A 23986-nucleotide genomic window follows, 5' to 3' on the forward strand; every position below is an offset into this window, starting at 1 on the left:
ACAGGCCTCAGTAATAATAATTTTAACTGTATTGCGACATCATTTTACTGTATCTTTATTAAGAATTAACATGCCTTGTTTTGGTATAACTTAACTTGTGGAGAGAAACTGAATTGTGGCCACTTTTAAACAAAGAATATTTAATGTAGCTAAACTAGTTCAGCATAGTAATTAATTTTGACAAAATTTTTATGCGTGCACATGCACCAATCAGTACCTTTAGTTCTGTTGAAAGGTTATTTGGGCACTGAGGGTTTCATAACCTCACTGAGAACTGATGATTTAAAATGCACTTGCAGTTCCTGAAGATAGGAACCAAAGATTCTGAGATCTCAGTATTGTCTGCAACTGTCCTCTTTTCCATCCAGCAGTTTATAGTTCAGTTAGTGGACTTGTGAATGCACCAATATGTAGCAGAAGAAGGTTTGTAATTTTGCCCTGGTTCACAATAATAAGTCAACCTGAGGCATTTGGCCAGAGTTAGTTTGTGCCATGGTTTCAGGTCATACAGCAGCTCTGTAACTCTGCTCTTCTGTGCTCCTAAATCTATTCTTTGTTTAGTATTGACTGCCCATGTGGTGTGAGGCAGAAGTGTTTGTGCTGATAGTGTTCCTTTGCTTCTGAAGAACAGCAGAGATCATAGAGACAGACTTTGAAAGCACAGTTTCTTGATTTTGAGACTGAACTGGTGTTTGCTTGCTTTGGGCTTCACCCAAAGCTGAGGCAGAGGAAGGGAAAGACTTTTTTTTACTTCTGTAGGCTTTGCAGCTTTCCTGGTTAGTGGTGTTTGTTTGTTTCTCAGTCTGCAAAGCAGATAGATCTCAGGGTACACAGTGTATCCCTTTGGGTAAGACCCATAAATGATAAATCGTCTCACTGCTCCATCCATATTCAAAGGCAGCAGCAGTGATGATGAAGAGGCAGTGCCCTGGGCTCTCAAATATCCTGGGGGATGTCATCGCCTGCCTCTGTGCTGGCTGGGATGAAAGGCTTGTAGTGCTTTTGCACATGGGTGGTGGCAGCTTGTCATGGTAATATCAGCGTTTGAATGCAAACCTGAGCTGACTGTACAAATTCATTCATTTCAAATACAAGGAGAGACAATAATGGGATTCCCCTTCTCAGTGTGGGTGACCCAGATACCAGCAGAGGATTGTGTGTTTCAGATGCTAGCAAAAGTCATTATAATGCAGCAGAAAATTTCATGGAAAAACAGAAATTAGCAGTGATCTTTTATAGGTTTGGGATTTGGAGATGGAGTAGGGGGTGTTGAAAAAAGGCTGATTTTTTCACTGAATGATGTGAACTGTCTGTGTTTGCCTGTACTTCATGAAGTCTGAGATCCTGATGCCAGGCATCTCGGTTCTCTTGCTCCAGGCCTTTGTAGTTGTTCCATGTGTATCTGGAGCTCATTGCTTGCATGTTTACCCTCAGCACACAATATGCTTGGTCTGTCATCACCATTACACTATACAGAAGCTTCAATTTGTTGCCGCCCTATGATTTTTTGAAAGCTTCAAGAATCGATAACTAAGCAAATGCATTTCCACTCCAAATATTAGGAAAGCAAACACCAGAACCCTTGTTTTGGGGATTTTTGCTAGAAGAGCTTATCACTGACTTTGTAAAGAGGCTTCGTTAAGATTCTTGAATGCTGGCTGCTGTCAGTGGGAGCAGGATGTCACTGAAGACTTGTTAAAATCCCTTCTCATGTTTCCCAGTGCAGGGAACAGCTGAGCATCCTCACTTCTGTCAAGTTACTGGAGGGGAAAAAATTCCATTTGTTTCTGAAAAAGCACCATGCTGGGGTTGTTCTGTAGTTGTCTGCTGGTACATGCATGAAACCTCCATTGCTTTGCTTTTGTTGGTGCTTTGGGTGCATCAGCAAGATCAAGATACTCAACTTGAGGATGACACAGTGATGAGTTTGTCCTTGAGTAAGAAGAGAGGTGACTGTGAGCATTTGGCTGGCCAGATATGTAGAGGTATCAAGAGGACAGAATCCTTCCTGGTGGGACCTCTGCATGGCCTTCTCCCCTGAGCACATTGAAACAAATACGACCACGCTCATGTGGTGGAATTTTGCTTTTCCTGAATTTTCTCCTCCATTTTCCTCCCTCAAAAACAGAGGTGTAGGGAGATGAGGGCTTTTTCTTCCCTGTGGTATCTGCCATGCACTGAGATGGGCGTTGGCGCAGCTTGGTGATGCAGGGGGGTTCAGTGTTCAGCAAAGGCAGAGCGAGACCCTCAGCTTGAAATTGATGCTGTATTGTCAGTAAAATGGCAGAAGCCTCTTCTGTTCCATGTAGATTGAGCTGCCTTAAAAGTGGAGGAAACATCATCCTTTCTATCATTTCACCAAAATGCTCAGAGCTGAGATGCATATTAATTTGAGATGCACATCAATTGTGTCATTAGCCTGTGGCAGGCCATTTACCTGGTGTCCTGCAACACATGGGTGTTACAGAGCAGAGCATTTCTGCAAGGGACAGACCACAGGGGTTGTTGGCTTTTCTCTCTTGTCTTTCATCCTCATGTTCCAGTCATCTCATTTATGTATTTTGTCTTACCTAGTTTTAGCTTTTCTTATATCTGCCTCTCAAATCTGGACCCCAATCCTGGTGAATCAGCTAATTTTTAAAACTTTTCAAAGTTTCTGCTGATAAATTTCAGCCTTTCTACTACACAGGGAAAAATGAATCTGAGAATTAATTGTTGGTTGTGGCCTTTTCAATAACTCTGACATGAAAATCAAGGCTTCTGTTTACTGTGCACGTTGACAGAAGAAAAAACAGGTATTTCTTTTCCGCATCCTATTTGGCCTCTTGAAATATTTCCAGCAATGAAATTCAAGTCTCATTTAAGGTGTCCTCTCTTCCTCACCCTTCCAAATTTTTACTTCTCCGTTTTGATAGGTGCTTCTTTTTATTTATTCCTCCCATGGTATTCCTCCTCTTCCTGCCTCTGTATGTGGTACGGTCTAAAGTTCTTCCTGAGGGAAGATTGACTCCTTTCCCACCAGGATGCTGTGGACCCACCGTGCTGCTCATGCCAGGGCAGGACCTGGAAGGCTGCTGACATCTCGTGGGCCTTCCTTGTAACCACATCATGGAAAGTCATGTTTGATAACTCACATTTCCTAATGACACACTTTGCAATCACACTTTGGGCCTGGTGCATGCTCAGCTGGGAGAAGGTGGAGGGGATGTCTCCAGAAAGGATGAGAGCCAATACCTTGCAGCATAGGACACTCTGGGTGGAAGACAAATGTTTTGCAACCAAGGATGGTTGGGAGCAGAACAGCAGCCTGGAGGGACTGTGGGATCTCAGCCTTTGGAAAGGAGAGGGCAAAATTTTATGGACAATGCCCTTAGCAGCCTGACTGGACTTTGACATTAGGCCTGCTCTGAGCCAGAGGGTGGACTTGATGCATAAATTCTTTCCAGCTAAAGTTCTGTGGTTATCTTCATCTGCAGGTGATTATGATCAGATTTGCAATTGTCCTGTAAGGCTGCCCCACTTCCAATTTATTTTAATTGCTGAACAGGAATGTGTTTGGTCCTACATGGTGCAAGAGGAAACTTATGCAACATCTTTAAGTGGAAGCTTTTCTTTCAAAGGGATAATGCTTCACTATTGAGGTTTGGTTTACTGCATTTCTAAGCAGCAGTACCAGTTCAGTTAGTCTCCACACCCCCTGTACAGCTATAGTACAAATATGCCACCTAGTGTCCATGGATGTGTCTAACTGTGACATTCACTTGCTGTGAGAAGGGCCAAGCTGCTAGTTTTGTGTAATCTTGCAGGATCACTGTACAAATACAAATTGGCCACAGTACAAAGCAGTGCAAGAAGTACACAACTCAGAACTTTTTCAGAATTTATATCACTATATTAATATGTTCTCATACATAACATTGTACTGAGGAAACTTTCAGGTTTTTTCGCATTGATTTCAGAAGATAGAAGGTTTTATGTAAATCCTTTAGAAGAATATTGCTGCTGCCTGTGAAGTTGATTTTAACAAGAGAGTCAGTGTTTAAAAGTAATTTGAACAATGCCCTCAGTAACATCCTTTAACTTGATCAGTCCTGAATTGGTCAGGCAGTTGGGCCAGATGGTCATTGTAGGTCCCTTAAAACTGATAGCATCTATTCCATTCCATTCTGTTCTATTCTGTTCCATTCCATTCTAAAAGAAGCACCTCTTCCCATTATTTATCTGCTGCATTATCAGATTTCTCTATAGTTTTGAGTTTCTGGCTTTCTAAACAGCAATGTTCCTGATCAGCTTTTGAGCAGCAGGTCTTTCATTTTCACACCATTATGTTTCCCGTGTTGAAATACTTCAGCCTGACTTTGACATTGTTTTTCTAGAGCCTCATTTGGAGAAGATAAACCAGCATTATTATCATTTCAGATTGACTCAAAACACAAAGTGTTCCTTGTTTTTTCAGTTCAACTAATGAATCAGAAGATTGATTACTCACATACGTTTTCTGACCAAGATGAGGCCTTGAGCAACCTGGTCTAGTGGGGAGGTGTCCCTGCCCATGGCAGGGAGGATTGGGACTAGATGATCTATAAGGTTCATTCCAACCCCTAAAATTCTATGATTCTGTGATATTTATCCCTCTTGGTAAACACCCTAGGTTCCGGCAAGTACATCTGGAGGGTCTGTCTGCATCTGGACTGTAGACACCAGCACTATGGTTTTCCCCATCCTAGAGAAACTGAAGTTGCCAGTAAAAGACCCTCTCCTAGCACACAGAGTAAATACTCTAAGTGGCAAAAAAGGTTTTTCATATTCCATCTTATATCTATGCTTTAAATATGTTCCGATGATGCAGAAGCAATGCCTGCAGAAGTGTGGTTTTTGAGAAGTGATCCCTGTAGCTAATGCAGATCACACAGCATAGGGAACAATGCATTGCTCCAGGCTGGACTGTGTAGACAAGTTCAGCACTGCACTGAGGCTTTAAGTGCATGCTTCTGCCCCTGTGCCTTGGAGGTGTGATAATCAATTACCTGCTGATCATGTCCCACATGTAAAAGGTCCCTGACATGCCTGAAGAAACTTGGGCTACCAGTACCCTCCTCCTGCAGACATTTGGAGACAGGCTTGCATCTATACCTGCACAGTCCTCTCAGCTCATTGGGTTCTTTCCTGGAAGAGTGTTGAAGTTTGCTGTCTAATGTAGAGACCTAAGGAAGTTCTTCAGAAATCTAAGTAAGCTTTGTGCATGCAACAGTTGGCATTGACTTGAATTGGTTTGCTCACATGAGAAAGGTGTTACTTTATCTGGGCCTGCAGCAATCATAGGCAATAATATAGATCAATATAGATTACAGACCTCTGTTGGTAAACGTGGTTTTCTCCAATATGATTAGTAAAAGAATGTTTCTAAATGTTGTTTGCATCAGCATTGCAATTTTAAATAATCTTAGTGTTGGAGGAATCTTGTGAGGGCAAACTTTAGTTCTGTTAATAGAGCTTATGTGGGTGAGCAGAACTTGGCAGTACACTAAATAAAGATTGAAAGTAAATTTAGAGTTCACAGTTTACATCTGCTGAGGCAGACCAGCCTGCTTTAGAGCTGAAAAACCACATTAACCTATAGGTCTACACGTGAAAGGGGCAAACTCTTGGTGTCAGCATTTCAAAAATTGAATCTGGTCTCATCTGGAAATACCAGACTGGGAATACTCTCCAGGTAGCACTGTGTAACCTGAAACAAGCCAGGAATTACATCCTGAGCAAGGACACTCGTATAATCAGGTTCTTTTTTTAACATGGATGTTAGTCCCTGAAGACAAATCTATAGGACACTGTTCCAGTAACTCCTCTTGCCAGCTTGCCTGTCCTGAAAAATGAGCCATGCTCCCGGCTTGCTGTTAGAGAGCTGCATTACTGCTAATATGGCTGCTGTTGTTGTTGTTAGCTCCTTCTCATTTGTTAAGCCAAGCTTTTTGTGTCCCAAGCCTTCCCTGCAGTGACCCATACTCCCTCTGGGGCCAGAAGTGGGACTCAGGCCCGAGAAGGACCAGGCAGGTGGAGGTGATGCTTGGGGGTGGCTGCTGCAGCAGTAGAGTCCTTTCTGGTTCCTGTTCCATGTTAGTGGTCTCCTGGTGCAAAGCACAGAAAATAAACCGTGAGGTGGAAGCAGTGAATGCTCTCTCCAGTAAGTGTATGGAAAGGCTGAATTGAACACAGTCCAGTGTGCTCTTGCTTGGCTCAGCTGAGAAAGCTGATGGAGAAAAACACCCTGGGAGATTCCTTGTTTCCATGGACTGTCCGAACCGACAATGGTGCTGCTGAAATTCCTTAGATAGAAAGTTGGGTTGATGTTACAAAATCTCTGCTCGTTTCATCGGTGCTTGGCCATGGGAAACACTAGGTGGCAGCAGGAAATCTCTGGAAGTTCGTGTCTGTGCGTATCAAAAGCAGACCCAGACAGCCGAATTAATGAGAAATCGACTCGGGCATCCTGACAGCTTTTGTTCAAGGCAGATGCTTTAGCCAACTTAGTAACAGGTCTGTGGAGGGAATTTCCATATAAAATTGGTCCTGCAGCATTTGCACTCCACATCAGCAGTAGGGCAGTGTTTGCTACTTCAATTTCCATTTAGGCATGCGATGACAATAGTGATTCAATAACTGCACATTCTGCACATGTCAATGGTCTGTTTGGCCCTAGGTCTACTTATGAACATAATTTGATCTGCTGTAGTCCAGAGCAGAAACTGTGCTGGTCGTAGTCCCATTTAAATTATGCTCTATATAGTAGAAATAGAAGTAGGTAATCTTGCAGGTCTCTTCCAACCCCAACCACTCTATGATTCTAAAATTATAACCAAACAGCCATGTTTATTCAATCCCAGCAGAGTTTAGTTCAGTAAGAGTCACAGGATGATGGGGAAAATAGTGTTGCCAAGCAGCTCACTTACCTGTGGAGCCAAAGCTCCAGGTATAAATGTGGTTTTTTTCTATCTCCTACTCTGACATGATTAGATCTGGGCTTTGGTTGCTCTCTAGGAGTTTGAAAGTGCTTTGCTGCTCTTTCTTTCTTGTCGTCTCCTTTATGCAAGATCCAATTACACCACACAAGTGCTATGTATTACCAGGGAACAACACTGACTTACCTGCAGACTTCTAAATGCCTTTTCTGTTGTCTGTGGGATGAATCCTGTGGGCCAGGAAAAAAAAAAAGGAGGATTTCAAGTACAGGTCTTTGGAGAGAGAAAAGTGAACGAAGTGGATTATTTAGGATGAGCGCTTAGGCTTTTTAATTGCTGAGATCCAACAGGCTTTAGTTAGCTGTCAGGATTGCACAAGAGATTGTGAATTTTACTGAATTTTACAGTTTTGTAGTCTGAGCAGAACAGTAATTGCTATCTGTGTCCTAGTTTGCATTTAATAATTCTCACTGAGCACAGTGCAAGCAAAGATCCTTTTAGCTAAGGCTTATGCTTCCATATCTAGTAGCACTTTCCAGGAGCATTGAGATATATAGACATAGAAAACTTGTTTAAACACACTGGCTTTTATGAACGACCCTGGGAAAATGCTCTGGGGCAGGAGATGAGGTCTGACTCTGATCCCACACCCTGGGCTGGGGGGAGCAGCCTCATTTCTCCCTTGTCAGAATTGGCTGCACTGCCCTTATTCTTCCAACTTTCCATGCTGTCTGGAAGGATTGGAGAAAGGGGGATGGAGCTGCACTTTGTCAGGCAGATTAATTTATTAAGCGTGTCAGGACCAATCTGCCGTCGAGGACAGAGTGCACTTGGTGGCGACGCAGCCCAGCAAATCAAATCAAATCGAGATTACCTAGAAATGTTTGAGTGGTTTCTTGTAAATGAGATATTGTGCTGCTGTGTGGTGCAAGTTACTCTGCTACCAAGTATCCTCTGAAATCTTCTGCCTTACTTTGTTCCTGTCAAGAAGGTGTTTGATTTGCACTTCTCATTTACAAGGGTGAATAATTAAAGCATCGGCTCAGGAAGCTCCTCGTGTCTTTCCTCTCACCTGCCTCTTAAATTTCACTTAACCATTATATTTCTGCACAGGGGCACTTTTTGCTCCGTGTCCATGTTTGCAGATGAAAGACACTCAATGGGATTTAGTCCCACTTCCTTAGAGCTGCACTTCCCATTTGATAGCCATCCTTGGAAAGGAAAAGTAGTAAAGTTTCGTGGAAGAAAGACTACTGCAACTTACAATGCATATGAAATTATTTTGTGTTTTTATTGTGCCAGTATAAATTCCTGAATTCCCTGAAATCAAAGAGTGAGCTTTCAGGAGAGGATGATATATAATAATACTCAGAGACATCAGTCAGATTTAAAAGCACCCCTTAACACCTGTATGGCCAGGAACACAATTTTAGTGAAGTACCTTGAAACTTCCTCACTGTTTTAAAACGATTGTACTGAGGTGTTTTTCGGCACATCACTGGCTGCAGGATGATTTCTCCTGCTGTACCTTGACAGTCTCTTCCCTCCTACATTGGCCAGTGCTCCGTGCTCATCATCTTGCCCTTCCTTGGTGAGTCACACAAGGCTGTGATTGCAGTGACTGTCTCAGCCCTGAGAAGTACTTCCCTGGGCCCGTGGGCGATGAGCCCCATCGATCTGTGACGCGCAGGCTGCACGGCGCTGGGGCTGAGACACTCACCAGCATCTTCTTCTGCTCCCTGCCTTTGCCTGATGATTTATGAAGTGGGAAGGTAATTCACAACCCTCCGCCACGGCTTGCAGAGCACAAGGAGCTTCTCAGGCTGCCCCCATACACTCTGAAACTGAAATGTTGACTTTGTCTTCAGGCATCTGCTGTATATAAAGCTTTCTTCGCTGCTGGCGAATCGCAGCCAAAAGTAATACAGTTTAAATTGTTTCTTCTAAATTAACAGACTGTCATAATCTTAATTTTAATTAAAAAGGGGGAGATGACCGTGACCCCAGCTGAGTGACCCAAGAGCTTCTGCCCTCCTAAGCAAGTGCCCCACTGCCAGAGCTGTCAGATGAAGGCAATTACTCTGCTAGCATAAAATTTTATCACACCGGAATTGACTTAAGTATTTCAGAAAGCTCAATCAAACTGCAGCCAGAAATCTTTCACTGAGAAAAAAACCTGCCAGGATCATTAATTGGGTTAATGCTCCATCAACCTTGCGTTTGTTAATGGGCATGTTTAGGGCACAAGGGGAACCTCATCCAGGGAAATGTCATCTGAGCTACAAAGGTTTATGCTGCAGTGCGACTTTGTGAATTACAGGCTGTCCCTCTCTTCAGGCTTTTTTAATTGGCCGTGTTGGTGGAGAGCAAATTGCATTCTCCGTGGTGGCAGGCAGTGCCCCTGCACCACAGTGAGTGAGACCAGAAGGATGGGGCACCGGTTTTTACACCACCTACCCCAGTATGGGGCTGCTCTCCCCGTGAAAGTCCCACACCAATGTCTTTCTGGCCTTTAGAATAAAATCTGTGATAGTGCTATGTGCCTTGGTTGTAGAAAGATCTTGTTTAATGCATATCAGCCCTGGGTAGACTCACATGATGTTGGACCCCACCAGTTCCTAGCACTAATCATGTATAGATGTGAGATACTGACTCTGTGCCATAGGAGCAGTGTTGGTGGGTGCCTCAGCATCAGCACTGTGTGGGAGACCCACAGCTCCTGTGGAGCATAGTGCTGAGTTATTGAAGCTGGAATATTTGGGAAGGTGGTAGTGGAGTGTTTCATTCATGCAGCCTCTCATGCCTTTGTTGAGAAAAGTAGTGGTTTGTTTTCCTCATGTCTCCCCCACATAAAAACCTGAAAAAATAAGTCTAGGCTGCAAATACCAGATGTAAAGACAACTGGCTGATATCACATTAAGGTTGATGATGATTGTGTTGTGGTTGCAGAGGACTCTACAGCCAGGCCCCCATAGATTCCTCTTGCTGTCTCACCTCCCTGCAGTTTCTCTATGTGAATGCTTGCAGCAAGTTCAGAACTATGGGCAGTAGAGTCAGTTCGTACCTGGTTTAAGATATATTTTTGGAATGCATTTTCCTTAGAAAGTGCTGATGCTGGAACTGAAAAGAGGCATCAGGATTGCCACCGACCCTTGGTTCATCTCTTTTTCCCTGCATCGTGGATGAGGATGAAGAGCTGTAGTGCAGAAGGCATCATTCCCATCTCTCCCATAGTGCATCAGTAATCTGGGCACAAACCAGTTCCCAAGCCCAGATCTCTAGGGTACCAGTTAGAGACACTGGAGTTTCAGTGCTTTATATTAACTGCCCTTAATTTTGCTGTTTTTATTTGGACATAAACCTGTTATGTAGACATAAAAGTCACACACAGCCCTGCCTGCAGCAAACTTTGGTCCTGGAGCTGTGGCAGGTTTCCAGTTTGCTCCTGCCTTGGTGTTACAAGGCTGAAAAACAGAGTTCTGTTTTTTAGAGGGAAAGAATTCTGTCTGCCCAAAATGTGCCCAACTTTGCAGTGGTTTTTTAGCTGGCTCTGAAGTCGGCCCAGTTGGAAAGCTCTGGGATGCCACCACTGCAGGGTTCCCCTGTGACTGCCATAGGATGCCATGTGGTGCAGAAACCACACCAGCAGTCACTGAGCTATACCTCAGTAAATCACATTGAAGTTGCTTTGCAACTTCCTTAGGGGGAAAAAAGGCAATGCTACTAGCAAAGAGGTGATGTCCATCAGCAGGGCTGGCCACAGGCTTCCAAAGTCACTGATCTTTTTCTTTTCCTAACAAAAAATGTTAATTTGACAGAATAGGAAACTCTTACATTGACTTTGGGGGTTTTATCCAGAATGTGGCCCAAAAACTAGTCTTTTTTGTGGTTCAGTGCAGCTTTTGAACTTAGTGTGTCCATTCTATGCAACGTTGCCATCAGCCTTAGAAAAATCAGCGCTATTAAGAGGACAGTTAAAATTCCTGCAGTTAATGTTTTTGAGGAGTTTCATTTGGAGAACATTTTGCTTTTTCATTCCATCTTTGGATAAAAGAAATTTTTGAAGGTTCGTAAGTCCTATGAAATAAAAATTGTTTGGTTTGTGATTTCTCTACTCCTCTCTCTGTGCCGTGCTGTATAACTCATCAGTAATATATATACTAAGTTTTTACTCAAGCTAAAACTTTGAAGTTACATTTCAGTCTCATTTGTTTTGTGTCTGAAATCCGTGTATATATATTACATCTAAAACTGCGCATATCAGGCGTGTTTTCCAGAACAATTATTTTTGACATTTAATAGTGTCTAATAGCATTTCAAATGACATATAACAACCATTTTTGTGTATTAAAAAAAAAAAGTAAGGAAAAGTTACTTGAATGTAGATATTTCAGTGGAATTTTAAAACTAAATGTTTTGTTAAAGTTGCTATATTTTAGAATGTCAAAAGAATTACCGGTGAGTGTGATTATAATGAAATGTTGCTCTTGTTGTTATGGAAACCAACTTTTAAAACTGCTGTGCAGGCTGGCAAATTACACAGTGCCGTTTCGGTGAGCCCTTTTTTATAGTCTTCCATTATTTTGCTTTTGAAGAATTTTAAACAGCTGACCTAGTGTTGTTAAGCATATTACACTTCTCTCAAATCTTTCGCTGTAGCTTTATTTTGATCTATCAAGCAATATGTATTTTTCAGGCTGAGTAAATTTCATTTCTGCATTTCTGATAATGGTGATGATCATCACCATTATCATCTACATCTTTCAATAATTAGCTTGTGGCCATGCCAGTGTTTTCTCAGCTCCTCTGCTGGACTGTGCTGTTGCCAGTGACAGGTTAATTGCTGTGGCAGAGTTGGCTATACACACCTGAGGGCTGCACATCACCAAGTTCAGCTCTTTGCTGTGCAGTGACTTTGCAGTGTTGCAGCAGAAGGAATTCAGTGATGCCTGTGAGAACTCAGAGTGTGACTGCAGCATAGGCAGGTATATTTCATGGATCTCCATGTAGCTGGTTTGCAGCACCAGGAACCTGACAACAACTCATCTGACCTCTTCAGTCAAGCCCCTATGGACAAGCCCCACCAAAATGTGCTGCAGAGCTCAGCTGTGGGATTTTGTCAGGTAGCACTTGCAGAAGCACTCAGGAGGTATTTTTGTACAGGCAGATGCGTGGGAAGGAGTCTCTGGGACCCATCCCTCCTCCAAAGGAGAAATTGTGAGGTTTGGTTTTTTACTCCATTGAGTTTGGTAGAGAGAGAAGGCACAGTCCCTGCAGTAACACAGCCATTGGATAGCCCAGCATTATGTCTCTCCAAGCTCAGTATCTCTAATCTGATATTAAGGAAACCAGAATTGTAGGGGGAACTCCATACAGAAGAGGTAAATCAGCCTCACTGGGGAAGGTGTTTCTGAACTTATGTTACCCACAGTGACCTCGTCCCTATCGAAAGTGTGGTGTTACCTGTGGCAAGGTGCCGGTAAGGGCATCAGTTGCCTCTTCTGACTCAACACAAAAAAATAAAGTGTATGCCCTGCTGCTATTAGCATCTGTTGGGAGGTGAAGAAGTTGTTGGCTGATAGTGGGTGAACACTCAAACCTGCTTTTTTTGTATCCAGTGATGTGGAGTCAGCTCTGGTGATGCGCACATCCCAGGCATGGCATATCCTGCAGCACCCATGGGCTCATGTCTGGAGGCTTCTGCCCTCCTAGCTAGCAAAACCACAAAGGCAGACTGGGCTGAGTTTTACTTTGGGGGTTTGCATTTATATTTGCTTTCTCTTGTGCACGGGAAAGGTCCTGTCTAAGTGCTGCCCAGGCAGGAATTTATGGATCTCCTAGAAAGGGATTACAGCAAATTTTTTAAATATTATTTTTATGTGGAAAATGAGAGTATATAGCACTGGGGAGGAATTCATAACAGCAATGATAAAACCTCTGAGGCTTCCAGGTGTAAACCAAGCTCTAAATTACAGGCTTCAGGAAGGAATGATCTGACATACTTACCTGTCTGTTGTGTATTCCTTGTGACTAACTCTGAGTAATAGCTGTTTTGTAGACAGGCTGTAGATCAAAATGGAGCAGATCCCATAGGACACTACTGGAGGGTGCAGAGTGATAAATGACATCTCATCCCATCCAGCACTATTTCTCACTACATATCTGATGAATTTCTGTTGCAAAAGACATGTTTCCAGGGTAATCTGTATGGGACAAGCACCTTAAACTTCCAACTTAGGTTAATGTTTTGTATTGGTATGGAGGAATGAAGTGTTTGGTTGGTGCTGGTTGCTGTTGCCAGTGTCTGACTGACAGCATGTTTTCTTCTCCATATACAGTAAGCCATGGGGGACTATGGGCAGGTCTTTATCTCTCATCTCCCATTTTCCTCTTTGAGCCTGGCCCTTGTGTCAGCCCTCAAGATGTCACCTCAGACTTAAAATTCAGCCTCACAAAAAGGGCAAGGAGCCCACCTCATGTTGGCTGTGGGCTGCTGGAAAAAGCAGGGATTTGCTGCACACTTGGGACTGCCTCCAGGAGTTTTGAGGGACTCCAGCTATCTTGAAGTCACAGAGTGGGCCACGTTGGATGGGACTACAGTGGGTCATCTGGTCTCACCTCCCAGCTCAAGCAATGTCATCCTAGAGCACGTGGCCCAAGATTGCGTCCAGACAGTTCTTGAACATCTCCAGTGAGGGAGACTCCATGACCTCTCTGGACAATCTGTTCCAGTGCACAGTCACCTGAACAGTAAAGTTCTTCCTCCTCTAAGTACTTTTTCTTCTGGTAAGAACAGATCAACTGCACCTCTTACACTCTTGGCTGTAGCTATAAGACTCTGTTACTTGCAGGGAAAGCCAGAGTTTTCCTTCTGATGTGATGACAGGATCAGTTTTTCTCTCCAAGGTAGTGCTGTTCACTTCTGCTTACACTGAGGAGTAAAATGTGGTGTCATGAACACAGCTTCAAATACTTTGAATGTCTTACAACACAAGAAGATAAATTACTGACACATCCGTCACTTAGAATTAGATTGCTCTGACCATCTGTGCTTTATGCAGCTTTCTTAAGAAAAAAAATGTTTTTCAGCAATGCATAGGCTGTGCTTTTAGTTTATGTATAGTGCAAATGAGGGGAGAAGCTAGCTAGAGGCAAAATCAGAGTTTATATTGGCTGTTTATAAGGGCCACCTTTCTTTAAAATACCTTTTTTTTTTCACCCTGCACATCACAGAGGTTTTAAATCCTCATTGACTTCTGAAAACAGCTCTGAGAGGACAAAGGATGATATATTCTTAACGAGTTTGTAAAGTATAGTAGTTTTACAGACAATAAATGCAAGGTTGCATTAGGGCAAAACAGTTAATTACCCACTTCATTATTGTCAAGGTTAATACAGTGTTTGAGCGCAGAAGCTGTTTTTCATCTTCTTTTGGAAACAAGGCAAGACAGCATTTCTTACAGACAGATCCATTATAGCTTATCACTGGAGGACAGACCGCTACAGAAACACCATGAAGGATGTCTACTGTCACTGGGCTTCCAGAGCAAACGCCAAACCTGTCCAGAGAGCAGTGGAAATGAAACGAGAGCTACAGCTTCAGCGTCCTGTGCTTTAATTCACAGAGATTGTGCCCCATTGATTTTAATGTATGAGGGGAATAGGAGCATAAAATTCACCTGCACTCCTTCATCTGTTGGAACATTGATCCCTCCTAAATAGCACAATGTGCTGAGAAAGGTCCTTTAATAAACATGGGGTATTGACTAGCGCAGATCCCATCTTTCCACAGTTATCCCAGTGAAAGCTGCACCCGTGGAAGGGCTCGATCCCCGTTTTCCATGCACGCTGGAGTATTGTATAGTGTAATTGAAACCATTATGTGATCTCAGTAGACAGAAACAATGGCCTTGGAAATCTTAGCACATCGACCTTTGCAAATGCTGCTTTGCTTTAACTATCTACTTCACCTGCAGCAACTTTGAAAACTCCCTAAGTTTAAAAATTTAAAGACCCAGTAAGTGGTTAAAAATTTAGTTTTATTCTTTATAACTTCGTATTTGATTTTATTTTCTGATTTTCATGCTCTGTGACAACCCTGTTGTTGTTATTAACAATAAGTTATTATCATAATTGATAATAATAGTTATTAATATTTTTAAAAGCACTGACTATTCAGTAGAAAATGCACCTCTGGAATAGGTAAGTTTTACCCTCCCTTTTCATTGGCTGTTTTAATTTTCTCGTAGAAAGGAGCCTGAAGCCAATAGAAATTACAGCCATCAGCCTTGCAAGTCAATGTTTGCCAGTGGTCATCCTTAAAATGCTGGGAAGAAAGAATAGGGTTTTAGTTCTTAATCCCCTTAACTTCATCGGTTGAGATGAGACAGCACTGAGGTCCCAGAGCTGTCCAAGACTGCTTCATCAGACGGGGGCTTCAGTGGCAAATGCTTTCTTTTTGAAAATCAGAATTTCCTGTAAGACCATTTTACTATTAGTACTTTCGAAAAATCCTTATTATCAGAAACGTGGCTCCCAAGCATGCAGCTGTCTGCAGAAAAATCCCAAGACTTCAGGGATTTGTCATCAATTAATTCCCTAACACATAAACCCTCAACTTCATTCTTTTAAATCTTCCTTCTGAAGATATCTAAAAATCCTGCTTCCAGACAGCAGCTGCTTGGAGGAGCAGAGGGAGAACTCCTCTTCCCTGTAACTGAAGAGTCTGCTCTGCTCCCAGGGGCTCCCTCTGGTTCCAAGGTCCTTTTGTGCAGGCACAACATGTTTGCCCCAGGAAACCTCTCCTTTGTGAAGGCCAGTCCCGCAGAGAGTGTTAAATTGGCATTTTACTCCTTGGCATGCGTTTGCCCAGGGAGAGCAGGGTGGCAGTTGGGTATTTCAATCTTGTTTTCAATTATAAGCATTTCATTGTCCAATGTTGCTGGTTTATTATGTGATAATTAAATATGAATGATCGCGCAGTCATCCTGCCAACGAGGCTGCAGCCGGATGAAACCAATTCCTCTCATCTTGCTGAATGGCTTTGGAGGCGAAAGGAGTGATCTATTTGCTGTCCCTTATTTTTGCTGTCCTATTGTTTCAGTATCACTGGCTTCAAAATAGCAAACTATGCAAGTAATTAGGGACATAAATCAGAGCAGAGATCAGCGTGAGGTCAGAACTGCTTTGCTTTTAGCCTGCTTTTGCTGCCTTTTGCTGAAGAACATTTCTGTAAATTTAGTGGAAAAGTGATTTTGTCAGTGATGAAATGCTTATTTTGATAAAGTTTGAGCCCCTGTATGCTTTCAAGCAGGGTTGAGTGGCATCACCATGCTTGGACCAAAGCTTTCTCTGTTGGTGTTGCAGTGAGTGCAGGGCCAGTGGCCAGGCTGGACACCACAGTTGGCATCCAGTATGCCATGGCTGGTGTCCAGTGTGCCACAATCAGCATCTGGTATACCATGGTCAGTGTCCAGTACACCATGGTGAGTGTGCAGCATAGGCTGCAGCTCGCAGAGGGACCTTGGGTGAACACAGTGACTCTGTTTAGAAACTCAGAATGTTAAATAAGATGCAGCCATAGATATTTAGCCAAAGTAAATCAGCAAAGCAAATGTGCTTTCAGTAGAGCTGTGCTGATTTATGGTCCTGGCCCTTAATCTGTACATCTTATTCTTGTCGGGTATTTATAAACGTGAAGTGGTGCTCAATGGGAGTCAACTGCTGAAAAATGGATGCAGCTATGTGTTACAGTCTTCAGGTGGTACTAACTAAAAATAAGCAATCTTTCTGGAAGGAGGGCTGTAACCAAGATCTGCTCCTCTCTCATCCTACCAGGGGCACCAGTGTTTTGGACAGAAAGGAGTAGAGATGGGCAGGGAGATCTGTGAAGGACTTTGCAATAGTGCGACACAAGCAAGGCTACCATTTGGCATCCATGATGCCAAAGTCATGGTTGTACGCAGTGTCCCAAAGTCATGGTTGTACACAGTGGTTTGCTGGATGCTGTGTATTGTGAGAAGGAGAGGTAGTTAAGTATTTCCCCCTCCTCCCCAAGTCTCTTGTGCTAAGTTAACTAAGAGGCAGTCTCCAGTGGCAGTTATGCTTTCTACTTGGGAACATAACTGTTTTGTAGAAAAAAGGGAAACCCAGAAAACACTCAGTGCCTACAAAACTATATCCTACTTTCCATTCCTGTAGCTTGTTAAAATAACACGTAGAAGTGACCACTGAATGATTTTCTTTAGCTTATCCGTACCCTGTAAATCAGATCCAGCCCACCAGCTTGGCTTGATGTAGACAAGTGAATAATAGCAAAGAAAAAGTAAGTAGTGGTTTTAAATGTCTCTATTGCTGAACACCCACCTCTTAAATTGGGCTCTTTGAGAGGGTCTTGGGGTTGCCTGCCAAATCCCATCTTATGATCTACACTGAATTTAACCCCTTTTTATTTCTTCATTTCTGCATGCCCTGCTAGAAGTATTTATTGAGGGGATTTTTCCTAGCAATGAGATATGTGACTGAAGAACATAACACATCACTATGGGTATTTTGGGTGAATTCATAGACTTTTTGCTTATCAGTAGTTTTGTTGGTCAGATATTAAATGAAAATCTGTATTTTAATCTAAGCAATTTTATATTCCCAGACTATTGTTAGAGGAAATAAGCCACGAAAGGATACTTCAATCAATGGCCTGCTGGAAGAGTTTGACAATATCTCAGTGACACGATCCAATTCTCTGCGGAAGGAAAGTCCACCCACCCACCACCAAGGAAATGCAAACCACGTGCCGAGACACCAGGAGGAAAATGGGTATATCACGTATTCCCAGTACTCCAGTGAGTCAGAAACTACAACAGACTATGTCGTGGAAAAGTATCAAGACAAGACTCATTATGGGGAGGAGTTAGACAGGTACTACAAAGGAAGCTATGCCACCAAACAGAATGAGCACGTGATGAAGGTGACATCCCGGGACGTCTATTACTCAGAAGTGACACCCCTGCAGCCAGACTTCTCCAGGTTCCTCCCAGATTACCATGCACACTTGGACACAAAGCCCAAACCACTGGAATACGGTGGCCTAAAGCTGGAGTATCAGCGGATCCCCAGCGGATCCTCCCTGGACTATAGAGATCCCTTTCCTTACACCCCGTCCCGAGCGTCAGTGCAGAGTGAGTGTCCCAAGGAGAGGCTGGAGTACAGCGATGGCGACTGGGGACATGGCCTGGGCAAGGATGACTATGACAAAAGGCCCAAGTCATCCTATGTGGACCCGGCGAGCCCTCAGCCCACAATGAGGCAGAGGTCCAGGTCGGGCTCTGGTCTGCAGGAGCCAGCCATGCCCTACAGAGCAAGCGCGTTCAAAGCACACCAGCAGGGACATTCCTACAGCTCCTACACCTACCCCCGCTTGTCCGAAACCGCAGCAGGCATCCCCAAGGTAACTTAACGTGCCTGGTGACAGTACTGCCAGGAGGGATTAACCTCTGCAGAAAAGGAATGCAAAAAATTTGGCATGTGCAAAAAATCATGGCCAAGGAGCCATGCTGGGGCACATGATGCCGAACATGGCCAGTAGCGTCCCTGGGAGCTGCATGGCTGTTGTTTGGTGGGTGTGAAAACCCACCGGCTTTACTCTGGTATCTGAAAATGGATGTCAGGGACCAGTGGGCATAAAGTACTTATTGAAAGGCAGATTTGGAGATGCCCATCTTCTGGGGATGTTACTTGGGATTTTTGTAGCATTGGGAGTTCATGCATCTGGGCAGGAGGTGAGAAGCAGATCCAATTTATATACTGGATAATTTCATGCAAGGCTGAAACCTCTGTGTTTTAGTCTTTATATTGTGTTTATGCTTATTTAGTCTCTATACTGTGTTTATGCCATCTTTATATTATGAGGTTTATTAACCCTTTGTCTCTAATGAGAGTAGGGGTTTACCCCTCTCCGCTTTGTTTTTAAGCAGTGAAATTAAATCAAAGTAGCTTAACTCATCCAGCATATTTCAGATTTAGTTTGAAAAAAGGTTTAATGTGAAAAAAAACCATTTCAGCCATGATATTTACAAGTAGCTCCTCTGCAAAAATCTGTGGCCTGTTCTGCCAGGTGAGGAATATTACCCACGCAAGCTGTCCTACCCTGCTCGCAACAGTTTGCTGTAACTATTGGTTCAGTTAAGAGAACAACATTTTTCTCACACCTCCAGTCACATAGCCACGAATATGACCTGTTTAAACATCTAATATTCTTCAAGAGACGCTTTTTCAGTGTAGCTTGTATTGAACATTGCCTAGTTCCCTTAGCAACGGGCACTGAGGTGATGGCTCATTTTTCCAAGTCTTGGGTTGCTGTGACTTACCAAATGTGCTGAGGTAGGTAGCTGCTAGGTTAGGTGGTGAGATATACTCTGCTCTTTTATGATGATCTGAATGGTGCATTTGCTAACTGCCTCTATGCACTGCAAATGTGGTCGTGTCTAGCTGCAGACCCTGAAGTCATCCCAGTTTTCTGCAAATCCACAGTGTGTCAGAGGTATGCCTGTGTCTTGCTTCCTTGCAGCAGCCCACAGTAAAGGGAGCGCAATGCATTTTTATTCCACTTTGCATTAAAGCACATTGCTGGACTTTGGAGCTTGAAGAGGAGGAGAAAAGTTAGCAGGTCTCTTTGCATGCCTTTTCCGTGCTCAGGGTGTGTGTGTGTAGGGGGGTGGGGGTGGTAGTTAACTGAATGCCAGTGTGGCATTCAATGTGGATTCAGGAAGTTGTGAGGAAAGCCTGGGATGGGCTACCTCCCCTTTCCTTCACTGAAAACAATCGTTTTGTCAGAGTTTAGAAAGGAGAAGGACAAATCCAGTAATTGAGAGACCCTCTTGCGCCTGCTTCTGCCAATTTTACAGCATTCAATAGGGCAAAAGACAGAGGTATATTTTACAGGACTCAAAGCACTCCAGATACTTTGAAAAGTATCACATTAAAATGCAGTAATAACTTTTATTAAAAGAAAAATGCCTCCATGCAAGATTCATTGTGAGCTGTTCCTCTCCTCAGGGCATCTAAAACACTCCTACTACAGCCTTGGTGTATTGAAACTTGATGATTCACTGTTAAATGCGGCAGTTTCGATTCCCAAACCTGTCCACAGCTCCTGGAAGTGAATAGCAGTTTCTAGTCTTAGATGATTGCTGAAGAGACTTCTTTTCAAGGAGGCATTAGTAAGATAATCGTTCATCTAAAGGTGGGGAAAAGCAAGCAGTGAAAATGTCTGCAGGCACAAATGGGTGGCATCAAAGTGTGTTTAACAAAGATGTTAATTTTGACTTGTAAATGTGAAGAGCAGACTTGCTTCAGTATTATTTGCAGGTGATAGATGTCAGATAAATCAAATGTCTGCCTGTTTTGTTATCAGTGATTTCAGGGGTATAAGTTACATCAGAAGACATGCCCTGTGCTGGTCTTTGCCACTGCTGTGCAGTGGGACCGTGGAGGTGTATAGGAAGCCAGAGGCTCAGACTTGGCTCCCTCCACCCCATCCCGGTGTTACCTACCTGCTCTCCTGTCCTGCAGACTATCTCCAGTCACATTTGCATGGGGTCTCAGGATCTGCTGTCTTACCCTCACCACAACAGAGATTACGTCCCACGTTGTTCAATGGAGTTACCACAATAGTGTTGCACAGTATCTCGTTCTACTAGGTCTGCTTATTTTTGGCCACCCTGTGCTGCATGTTTTCTTTTTACCCTCCTCTTCACCACAGGCAGCCCTCTTAACTTTTGAGTCCAGGCCCTATTATTTCAAAGCTCCTTTCCCTATCATTTTCTGGTAGTAGCTCTCCATGGTCCTCTCCTGGCCCTTCTCCAAGGGGCCATGATGTCTGCTCTCCCCTTTGCTACCTCATACTGTTGTAACATAGCAGAGGTCTCTTTCTCTCATCCAGCTGCTGCTCAGCACCACTGTTTTCCTGCTGTGTATTTGCAGGCACTCAGCACCAGGAGGACATTTCCAGCCTGGCAAAGGCAGGGCCAAGCCTTTACTATCAGAAACTTTCCTTTTTTTCTCTGTCTTCCCATTCACATGACAGTGGTTTTACACGAGTGCTGCCTGTCACCTCTGTGCACTGTGTCTTGGTGCTTTCCACCGGCAAAACACCGGAGAGTAGCCTTTACCCTTATGATCCCCATGTCTGTTTTACAGACCATCCCTTCCACACTTTTTACTTTAGCAAACTGAAACCTAACCAAATGGAAAAGTGATTTATGTTACTGAGGGGTGAGTCCATCTCGCCAGGGACTAGGGGGATGTGAGCTGTGGCTGCCATCTCTGCCGCAGTCCCACTGCAGAGCACGCGGGGACACCCGCTCGGCTCCCTGCAGGGAAGGAACCCCTTAGGAACAAGCAGGTGTTTCCTGTGCAGTACAGAACAGGCATTACTGTCATCACAGTGGGAACTGAAATAAGTTTAAACACAGTGTTACATCCATCTTTTAATGACCAAAAGACCCGACTGCCGACATGGGCGCAGGCGGATGCAGGAGGTGCTGCGAGCCGGGGAAGAGACCCAGCTGGCAGCAGCACTGCGGCACCGTGATGGATGTCATGTCAGAGCTTCAGCTGCTCCTTTGACCTGATCTTGAATGAGTTCAAGACTGGTTTCTTCTTTCCTTTGTAGCATTTAAAGAATTTCCTTTCAGTAGGTAACTGCATTCGGTAGCTGAAGTAGAATTATTAGTGGAATAAAGTGTGTTTGGTTTTGCCGTGATGTGGAGCACTGCGTCAGGACACAGCCTCAGAGGAGAGGTTCAGCTGATTTACTCATTATAGCTCCTGACTTTTGGGGACATTTCTTGGGATTCAGGGAGTGAATGGGTTTAAATTGTACTGCAATGGTAACCTCAAAAAGCTTGCATAAACTCTTAGCAAGCACACCAAACCCCTGAATTTTCCTGTTAAAAGAATGAAACAGAAACACCGCAGAATTCACTTTTGCCAATGTGTTAAGCTTAGGGTATACTCAGAAATATCAGACATGGGTGAAGCCTCAAATAATTCATTAATGTGGATTCATCCAGCTTGATTTTCTAGACAAGATTTTCCCCATCTCAATAGTTAGAAAGAAAATGGTGTGTTTACAGCCAGAGCAAGAATTTATGTGCCCCTCTGTACACAGATATATAGGACAGGGCTAGAATGAGTTCCCCTCCCTCCACCAAACCATCTGAGCACTTTTCCACGTTAACTAGTTTGGCAGATGTAACATCCTTCACAAAATTAATATCTCGGACTCTTCTATTTTATGGCCACCCCTGCCTGATGGAGTAAGGGAAATTATGGCTGTAATCATGTGGATTTTTGCTTAAACAGAACAGCATCCTGGGAGGTGGCAGTACAACACTGTTACGTACTCGCTGGATGCTCCATATGGCTGGTAGCTGTCAGTGTGCAAGTCTCAGATGGAAGCAGACTCCAGCTTCATGTTTCCCAGGGAAGTCTGAGCAGCCCCTCTGGAGAGGCATTCCCTCTTCCCTGCTAAACCTCTCCTGAATCGAGAAGACGGGCACGCCCGGTGAACACAGGAGGTAGGAAAGCGCTGATATAACACTACACTGGAGGCTTTTCTCCTCACACTGAGGCAACTCCAGCTCCAAACTCCTCCTCGCTGTGCACAGCCATGGTGATAAATTGATGCTGCGGCAGATTTTTTTCTTTCTTTCTTTTTTTTTTTTGCAGTCTTAGCATAAAACGGTCAAATGATGTTCCACCGCAGAATTCAATTTCACAGTTCAGTTGGGTCCTTGATTACACTGCCAAATTCAGATTAATGTGCATTTAACTAACATGGATCAGGGACTCCTGGCCAGCAGCCAGCAGTAATAGTAGCAACCGTGAGCTGTGTAGAGTTTGCTGCTCTGTCCACCCCTGTGCACTGCCACTGAAATTGATTGATTAAATGAACTCATTGCCATAATTATTTGTAATTGTGCTACATGATGAGCCTGTGTCAAACCATCCCCCTGCCCCAAGATGCTCCACATGTCATCAGGAGCCACATATGTTGTATTGTAAATATGGTGATGCTCTTTTCCAGAGGAAAAAAAAATGTGCTTTTTTTTGAGTGGCTTTTTTAATCTTACATCCTTTGGATTTTTTTAGCCTAGCTAGAAGCAGACTATTATGTTTGCAAATATGAGGTATTCATTTGCCTTCAGTGTAAGAAGCTTACAGAAGCTTGGAAAATAATTTTTTTTAAAAAAGAAGGAACCTACAAATGAGCAAGGCCTCCCATTGGGATAATTTCGTTTGCGTTTTCCCCTGATTTCAGATGAAATCAGCAGTTTTGCAACACTGAAGTTAAGTAGTGTGTCACTCTGGAAAATGGCTTAAGAAATGGTGAATTGAATTAGACTCCTCATCATATTCATGTATGCAGTCACTCAGACAGCAGCCTGTAGTGTGGCAAGGCAAGAGATGACAGGGATTTTAGGATACCACCACTTCTGCTGGAAGAGGCTGGATCATCCCTGAATTGCTGGAGAAAAGCGTAAGAAAAGACTTAAGAGTTGAGAGTCAAAATCCAAGTACTGGTGTTTGAAAGGAAAGACACAGATTGGAATTTGCCGAAGGGCTGCTGGTCATGAAAGGGGTGGATTCTTGGAGGAAATGTCCCAGAGAGCCTGCAGGGCACTGCAGGTACAGTGCAAATGTATCTGCACAGGAACCTGAATGTGCAGAAGTCAATGGATTGTGATGAGATTCATCCTCAGGTCCTGAGGGAATTGGCAGATGTAGTTGCTAAGCCACTGTCTATAATTTTCAAGAAATCCTGGCAGTCAGGTGAAGTCCCTGATGACTGGAAAAAGGGAAATATAACCCCTATTTTTAAAAAGGGGAAAGCAGAAGAATTAGGGAACTATAGACCAGTCAGTCTCACCTCTGTGCCTGGCAAGATCATGGAGCAGATTCTCCTGGAAGCTATGCTTAGGCATAGGAAAAGCGAAGAGGTGATTGATAATAACCAATGTGGCTTTACC

General features: G+C 43.6%; 1 protein-coding gene across 1 annotated transcript in view; it reads left to right on the forward strand.

Annotated features, from left to right (window-relative positions):
* The window catches only part of LOC103812093 (serine/threonine-protein kinase PAK 7-like), a 24471-nt gene extending 6060 nt beyond the window's left edge, over positions 1-18411 (forward strand). Inside the window, exon 3 of the mRNA XM_009085100.1 lies at positions 17605-18411. Coding sequence (XP_009083348.1) covers positions 17605-18411 — 807 coding nt within the window. The remainder of the gene's footprint in view (positions 1-17604) is intronic.
* Positions 18412-23986: the final 5575 nt, after the last annotated feature.

The sequence above is a fragment of the Acanthisitta chloris genome, unplaced genomic scaffold, assembly GCF_000695815.1.
Source record: "Acanthisitta chloris isolate BGI_N310 unplaced genomic scaffold, ASM69581v1 scaffold42901, whole genome shotgun sequence".
NCBI lineage: Eukaryota > Metazoa > Chordata > Aves > Passeriformes > Acanthisittidae > Acanthisitta > Acanthisitta chloris.